Genomic DNA, 9,023 nt, shown 5'->3' with positions numbered 1-9,023 from the left:
AAAACTGGGAAGAACAAACTGGAAAAGGCTAATTCAAAATATTAATGCCATAAGTATTTTAACCTTGATATTTCATTGAAAATGACAAGTGTGTGAGTTCTTCTGGACAGTAATCAGTCTAAACTACATCAGCATGACATTAGCTTAATGAGCTCTTTTGTATGCCATAATTACGAAGTCAAAATTCCGCATGTAAGGCGTGTAAAGAATTGCGATTTTAGATCAGTGTTCTCTAATATTCCCTCATTCCTGCTCTTAATAATCCACTTTAATCTCATCTCTTGTCCTGTATCTGCCATGCCACTTACTCCACAGGTTATGCTCTTCAGATGGAAAGCTGTAGTACATTGACGGCTCTTTTCTCGGCGCACAATAGCTTACTGCCAACATGAAGAGCGTAAAATGTCAGACAGTCCCAGAGGAGCGTTCATTTAGCTTTGATATTCTTCCAGAGAGACAAAAGCGCTTCCAAAAGTTTGCATTCAGCCAATTAGCGGTCTAGAATCAGATCCGGCTCCTCAACAGCAGCTGAGCCTGACAATATACAGACAAAAAATGCACTATAAAGGTATTCATGCATTATATGTTTTCATAAATACTTGTAACCAAAGTTAAAATGCATTTTAATATTTGCAGATTCCTTGGTTGTTTGTCACGTTTTAATGCACTATGTGTTCTAAAGGTGTTACAATGAAAAGCTAAGCATTATAACTGTGGTTACAGTTATTCATAAGATCTTACAATGCATTATAATGTGCTATACAAGACAAAATTACTGCATTTAAAATACTTTTATAATGCAGATATAGAAAGGCTTTGAGCAAAGAGTTAGAAATGTTGCTTTGGCAATTAACTCAAATACAATTGATAACAATAAAGTGATAAAATTACTAAAACAAAAACTGAAATAATAAATTAAGTGAACAAAAAAGCCACTTCTTCATGGGTCACTTTATCCATCACTGCGACGAGATTTTAAATACTTGCTTAAATATTTCTCAGTATCTAGGGTGATGCAATGTGGTTGCTAAGGTGTTGCTATGCGGTTGCTATGGGTACCAAGGGCAGTTGCTAGGGTGTTGCTATGCGGTTGCTAGGGTACCCGGGATGGTTGCTAGGGTGTTGCTATGCGGTTGCTAGGGTACCCAGGGTGGTTGCTAAGGTGTTGCTATGCGGTTGCTAAGGTACTCGGGTGATTTATACATCATTTCACCTCACAATTTCATAATAGTTTGATTTTATATTGTCATCAGTGTTGGTCTTAACTAAAACTATTAAAAAATCGTTTTCAGTAATAGAAATATAGCTGAAATAAAATGTAAAACTTTATAAACCGAAATTAGAAATGTTGCCTAAGAAACTAACTCAAATAAAATAAGTTGAAGTGTAAAAAAAAAAAAAAAAAAAATTATATATATATATATATATAGACATAATATACCGTACATGTGTCCTATGGTGTAACAGCAACATTTAGAAAACAATAATTAATCATTATTAATAATTAATTTCTTGTTAATAATTGTTAATAATATACAAATAGCATAAGAGAGATTTATCTTCATTGTCACACCATAGGACACATTTACGGTATATTTGTCAGCTACCCATAAATATATATATATATATACACACACACACACACACACAAACACAAACAAAATTACTAAAACTTTTCAAAAGAAACTAAAATTTAAATGAAAACTGAAAATATAAAATAAAAAAATCATTCAAAATAATAATACTAAAATAACACTGGCTATTATATGCACTGATTATTTAATGTATTCCACAGTGCAGTGCATTTGAACTGATCTTGCAGTTTTATTTTAATGCATCATTGATTGATTATTTGATGTGACTGTCAAAAGATTAAATGTCATAACACAAAATTGGATAGAATATAAAAAAAATTAAAAATAACTGGGTGACACTCACTGAATTAAACAAAGTTGAAGTCAAGTGACAATATTTTTAAAAATCTTTTGCCGCATTGTTTACTAAAAAAAAGCCAGAATCTAGTGTGTACTGTGCAGTGCGCTAGTCCTCTGTTCTAAACACAGCCATTATTTGATCAGACAGCCAAGAGTGAAGACATTTTACACTCAATTACATTAAGAAACAAACGCAAAACTGTCATTTTTAAATCTAATATTAAGTGGACATCATGAAATGCTTGCCTTAATGTGTGTTAAGTGTTTCATTTGCCCCGTTCTGTAGATGTAGAAGAGGGTGTAGCTCATAACCATACGTCGACATATATTACATCCAAACCATGACACAAAATCAATGTTGTGATTTAATGAGCAGTGCGACCGATGAAACGCACAGAGCCAATAGACGCCAGGTCTGCGTTTCAAAAGCAAAGCTTTTTATTGCAAGTATTAGTGAAAGATACACTCCAAACTGAAGCAAAGCAACACTAAAAGGCCATTGATCTACAAAGAGAGTATTATTAAACAAACAAAGACATTTCAAAGGAAAAGAAACATCCCTTGGTACATTGGAGAGACTTTGCGAACACTGAGATCCCGACTCGCGGCGGCTCAACTTTGGCTCTTTCGTAAGCAACGATCGCGCGATGGAAGCCGTCCTCTGGTACCAAGAGACGCGAGACGTGAGCGACAGAAACGGAGGATGGACAGACTCGCCGTACCTTTGCATCGGATGCTTCACAGTCCTGTTTGTGGAATGCTGGAGCTTTGCGTTGCAGTAAACCGTTTTGTAAACATTTTTAGGAATCGACTCGGTCAGCGATTTGGGTGCAACTTCATCCGGCGCGCGATGCCTCTGTCCTCCTGGAAAACGACGACATGACCGTTTGAAATACAGACAGCGGCCTCGTCTCCGAATCTCCAAGCGTTTCGTGACAGTTAGTGGTTTAAAAGAGAACCGAGATGCCACATAGGGAGTGAGTTAGTTTGCTTCTCTACGCACAATGAAGGCCTTTTGACAGACGTCTCGAGTCCAATCGGAAAAACAAGAGTACAGTTAAGGCTGAGGCTCACATATTTAATATGTATCTGAGTGGAATGGGACCCTCTCTGGCACAAAGACAATTGAACTCAAGCAAATGACTAAGGACAAATACCATGACCTGCTTCTCGACTCCATTTGTAAAGCACCGGACACATCCTTTCAGGGAAAAAAAACGTGTATGGCTAAGTTTAGCAGCTCTGGATGAAAACAATCAGCTTTTTATCTTCTTTTTGGAATAAAGTCAGTGTGGTTCTCCGTCCCGTAAAGAGATGAGATGCGACGAGCCTCTTCGCTGGAGAGGTGGACGATCTCGAACTAGTCAAAGGTCAAGGAGGAAGTGACGTCATCGAACACTTTAGCCCACTCTGTGGTTGTGCTTGTGTGTGTATGTGAGGATGTCGAAGGCGTCCGTTCGACCCCCGACCCCTGAACTCGCACCCCGTAACTCTGCGGAGACTCCAGCCGCGCAAGCACTCCATCAATAAATACACCGTTAAATATTTCCCATATATTAAAAAAAAGAAGAAAAAAAAAAAACATTTAAACAGGACAACAAAATAAAAGTTGGCTCAAAAGAAAAAGATATGTGTTATGATTTAAAAACAACTTTTTTTTTTCTCTTACAATTAGACTTCTTAATCTAAAATTGTTAAGGATATTGTTGTCAGGCATTAGTCAAGCATTATACTGTAATCAAAGTAATATCTGGGTGAATCTCAAGTAAAACATATCCACCTCCAAAATCAAAAGAAAAATATCAAATTATATTTTGCATGAGAAAAATGAAGCCGTTTCAACAAATAATATTTTATTTGCATTATTTTCATGACACTTAAGCATATTTTCCCTACAATTTTGAGCGTTTCTGTACTTTAATTTTATAATTTTTTTTTTTGCATTACAATATTGAGAATTTAGAGAGGGGGAATGCATTTATGTCATTTAAATACAATCACAATGCCTAAAAAAAATAAAATAAATAATAATGGTCCAAAAATAGACTTAATTTTCTTGATGCAAAATATCCTCTTATTTCTGTCTTGTGTTGCTGTTGTGTAATACACTAGAAATTACATTTTGCATGACAAAAACGAAAACTATTTTAACAATCAATGCAATTATTGCATTATTTGCATTACTGTCATGACAATTAAGCACCGCTTTTTTTGTAATTCCCATCATACTCAATGGTGATAGAAAGATATTGACGAATAAGCATGAAGGAAAGGCAATGCAACAAATACAGTACTACTGTGGTGTATAAATATATATCCATTTTAATATTAGAATCATTTTTTCCACATTACAATAATGAGAATTTGGAGAGGGGGGGATGTGTTTAATTGTCATAAAAAAATAGTCACCAAAAAATAAGCTTTATTTTCTTTATGCAAAATATAATTGCTAATTTCTGTCGTTTTGTTGAAGTGTAGTACAACTCGAAATTATATTTTGCATGAGAAAAATGAAGTTTTGAGCTATCTCCAATGGAGACAGAATTATATTTACTGTATGTATTATAAAAATGATCAATTGAGCATAAAAGAAAAGCAATGCAACTAATATTAATACATAATATTTTTCGCATTACAGTAATGAGAATTTGGGGAGGGGAATGCATTTAATTGTCACAATGCAAAAAAATGAATAGTAAAAAATTGGCTTATTTTTCTGTATGCAAAATATAATGTGTCTTGTGATGTTGGCGTGAAATGTGAACATGTTCTTCGGCGAGATTCACCCATTTGCAGTTTCTTTCACTATAACATATGCAGCATACCAAGGTAAGTGAGGTGCAGTGTTTTGAGATCTCTCGTCGAGGTATGTCCTCCTGGACCAACGGGCACCCATGTGACAAAATACAGGCCACGGGGGTCAAAACACACACTGTACGTGTCTAGGTTTCTACGGGCCATTGCACATTGAGAGGGATCGATCAGCCACTGCAACACAAACAATGAGTTTTTTAAGCAGCCATAGTGAAGTCCAAAAACCTCCGAAACATGATTAACCTTCCCTCAGCAAAGATTTCAAGCACTAGAGACCGTCTTTTGCTGGAGTACATGAAAAAACGAGCTTATGGGGGGAAAAGAAAGAGGAGAGCAAAGCACTGTGACTTTGTTTCCTTGTTTGGGTGGCAGTCTTTAAAGTGCTGTGCTAGGCTTTCCTGTCCAGGGTCAGGCTGTGTCATACGAGTGTCCGCTCTGCCCCATCTAAAGATAGCACATTCACCTATATGAACGCTTCCATTGCATTGGTCCGGACTCCTAATACAGTATCTCAACCTATACTTGGCATATATCATCGTCATTATAATATCTGAATATACAAAGAGGCACCATTACGAGCCTCCCGATCGAGATAAAAACATGTGTGTGTTTGCATGTGTGCAACACCTTCTTCAAGGTAAGAGTAAGACTAATATGCTCTTTGATTTCTCACTTTAGTCTCAGATTATTCAGCACCATCATGAGGAAAGGCACTTTCTATGAACTTTGAACTCGTGTTAGGTTTTAGACCCTAAAAGAAGACCCTCCCAAAAAGCTCTAAAATAAAAGACGAGAGGAGAGGAGAGGAGAAAATACACAGACTGAGTCTTTCGCTTCTAGCTTTCTGGATAACGGAAGCCACGTCAGGCAACGAACTCGATAAGTGTGCTACGAACCCACGACATCTGCTACCACAGGTACTTGCGAATACAAGACAAACACTCTTTACGATCTTCGTACTGAGGCAAAACGAGTTGCAACTTTAAAGGAATCGTTGGGCAAATGACTTGCCGTTGACTTATGCAACAAAAATGGACTGATTTTTAAGTTCCAAAATGAATCTATTTTCCAAGCTTTCAAGCCATAACTTAACTTTAATATTCACTGACATCCGTTCACTTTTGTTGCATGGAAAACAGCAGCTCACACATTTTTTTTTAACTTACTAAAATCTCATGTGCACCAAAAAAAAAGTCATGCAAGTTTGAAACAACATTGGCTAAAGTGGGTAAATAATGAAAATTCATAATCATTTATAACCAAACTATCCCTTTAAAGAGACATGGGTTAGTAATATATTTATATATATGAAGTTAAAACTACACAAAAATAAAATTGCATGACACCTCATCAAGATAGCAGTTTGGCATCCACACACAGACAGTTTTACTTCCAAGGCTCTGAAGCACCGACAAGCGGTTTCATTCGGGAAGGTGAAATAAAAAAGGGCACAATTTCAGTAGCTGCTGTTTTGATGCTTACGGCATCACTTAAACCACTTTTGATGGGCATAAAACACGGTGTACCTTCTTCAATAGGTTCAACCTCTAATGCACACTTAACAAAAAAAAACTGAAAATCCATCACAACAGCCTACTGCATTAGTTTCATTCGATTAATTATACTTTAGAATTTATCTGATTGCATAAACTGCAGTTCGGTATTTTAAAGGGACTGAAATTGTTATTTAAAAAAAAGTTACGCATTAAAATCTTCCGCTTTATAGTGCTTCGTGCAATTGGCCGTAATCGTATTCTGACTGGCCACTGTGCTGTACCTTTCTCTGCAATAAAATCAAATGCAAATCTAACAAACAAACAAACATACAAAACGACCAAATGTCTGTCCTGATGAGAAATTTCTCCTCAGAGTGAGAGAAATGCACGCAACCAGCACCATTTATGCATCCCATGTTCCATCTTACACATTAAGTCTCTGCCAGTTGCTGATGCCGCCACGGGCCGCACCTAATAGCACCATGCATTACGCATTATTTAGTGCAGATTATCACCTTTAAACAGCGGGACATGCTTCAGATGGCGCACGGAGAGACGGTAAGGCACACGACGCTCACTGCACCCTTCAAGTAAAACACTATACTGACCCCTAGTGGCCCTCCAGTGACCGAGCACGAATCAGGTGCAGCCAGAGCTTCTCCTTGAACACGTGGCCTAGAGCTGCCAAACGGTCCCTCGTGCCTAGGCGAACTGAAGCATGAACCCACCAGTCGGACTTGAACAAGCACAATAGCAGCAAACTCCTTTGAACAGGCAGGGCAGTGAAAATCGAGACGTTGAAACCGCGAGATTGTATTAAGGCCGTACAGTCAAATGTGGTCACAACTGTGCCCTTGGTTAGACTAAATGAGGTGCATTTGTTCTGTTTCTGACCTCCCAACGTCATGCATTTCTAGCAGGCACTTGTTAACTCACTACGGTCAATCGTCAGGAAATGCTGCTGTACTTTCACCAAAAATAAACTGTAGAAGTGGCAAACATGCACACCTCCATCCTAAAAACCAACCGCAATGCCCATCATGTGCTTTCGGATGCCTCCCCCCCCCTAGTCGCATACGGAGTCTTTGCACAGGAGGTATTCTCATGCCGCTAATGGATTATTGCACTAAACTATGATCTGTCACATAACACGGACTATGCATTTTAAATCGAGACAAAGTGCAGGAGGGGAGCGAACGAGATAATCTGCTAGGAGCTGCGAGACAAATAAATATTGGAGGGAATTTGGGTGTTAAAAACAAGAAAAAGCATCAAAACATGATCACTTTGCATTGTAGTACATGAAAGCTAGAGCGTAAATTTGCTTAAAAAAATTTCAACCGTCAGCTTTCTGCCCCCCGATGGGGTACGTCATAAAGGACTTTACGCTCTGCAATGGCACTTCTCTAACAATAAAAGCTTGTTTTTCTGTTTTAAAACGCTAACGCACAATTGGTTCTTCACGACTGACACTTTAACACGTAGTTAAGTCACCATTGGCTACAAAAATAATTGAGAACGGGAGAAAAGTACATCTATCCATAGGCGTTCCCCAAAACTTCCTTTCTTCCGGACTCAGTCTTTCCATCCGCTTCCATTCCAATCTCATTTTGGGGGAAGGACAATAAGGGGAAAAAGTGCCGTTAGAAAACGTTGAGGTACAAGGCGTGACAGGCAGGGAAAGTAATTAAACGTTACGTCTACAGACAGGAAGAGGAGCGGGGACATAGACGGGCTTCCCTTTTGGTTTGGGTTTTGGAGGGGATATGACAGATATGACGGCCTCAGTTGGCTGGTTTAATATTGCATAATAGTGCTGAGGTCCACGTGTGGAATTAAAGCAGGCCTTCCTCATCCTGCTGCACAGTGTCGGGGCGGGCCGCGCTTCCATCACCGATCTCATCACAGAGATCGACCCTTCAGGATGCACTTGCTTTTGGGAGGTGTGTTACAGAAAGTATGCGGTTGTCGGGTTCGTGACTAGTCGAAGGTGGGATGGATGTGAGCTGGCTTAGGCAAAGTACATGGTCCTCAGGGTGTCGTGGTGAATCTGCACAGCTTTGGCCAGAGCCTGGGGATCACGACCGTTACTCTGCCCCGAGACGTGGCTTCCCTCGGCACTGAGAGAGAAAAGAGGGAGCAGAGATATTAGAATTTACTAAATCCATAAAAAAACATTGAAATAAAATAAATGTTCACTGAAATAAAATCACTCCCATCGAGTTAAAAACACAAATAAATGCACAGCCATTTGCACTCTGTATCGAAAACATACATGAACATGCTGTTGCACCTCGGATAACTTTTTAAGGCTTATTCTGCGGCGTTTATATAAGCCTTTTGATGGGTTGTGTCATGGAGCTGTAAGAACGGTTACACTCACTAAGTGATTGAATCGTGTTTGTGCCGAACTCTTATTACAAAGCAAAAACAAACGCTCTCCTTCCTTCGATTCATGAACGTTTCTCTCAGTTAATGTACGTGATCTCTCAGTCTAAAACGTCTGTCATAGCAAATCAACACATGCTGTTGTGAATAATTAAGCGAAGCTTCTTCTCATAGGATAAGAACACGCAGTCTCATGAATAATTGAATAGACACCGACGCGTCATCGACGTACTATAGTCCATTGCTGCGTCACAAATTGTGACGTCAACACGATGTAGATTTTAAACCCGGAAGATGAAAATAGCGCAAAAACGCTTAAAATTAAACAGTTTTCTCAAACAGTTAAAATTATCGGATGCTAACATTGTCTTCTATAATGTGCAACACAAAC

The 9,023-nt window shown here is 38.5% G+C and overlaps 1 protein-coding gene across 1 annotated transcript in view; it reads right to left on the bottom strand.

The window, feature by feature from the left end:
- Positions 1 to 6,040: 6,040 nt before the first annotated feature.
- Positions 6,041 to 9,023, bottom strand: part of LOC107733022 (protein argonaute-3-like) — a gene marked incomplete at its 5' end in the record, with an annotated part of 4,691 nt that continues 1,708 nt past the window's right edge. The window contains one exon of the mRNA XM_016544531.1: positions 6,041 to 8,364. Within this exon, the coding sequence (XP_016400017.1) occupies positions 8,256 to 8,364 (109 nt within the window). The remainder of the gene's footprint in view (positions 8,365 to 9,023) is intronic.

Source organism: Sinocyclocheilus rhinocerous, unplaced genomic scaffold, assembly GCF_001515625.1.
Source record: "Sinocyclocheilus rhinocerous isolate Xijiao unplaced genomic scaffold, SAMN03320098_v1.1 scaffold3174, whole genome shotgun sequence".
NCBI classification, from domain to species: Eukaryota; Metazoa; Chordata; class Actinopteri; order Cypriniformes; family Cyprinidae; genus Sinocyclocheilus; species Sinocyclocheilus rhinocerous.
This window is presented reverse-complemented; position numbering and strand designations above follow the sequence as displayed.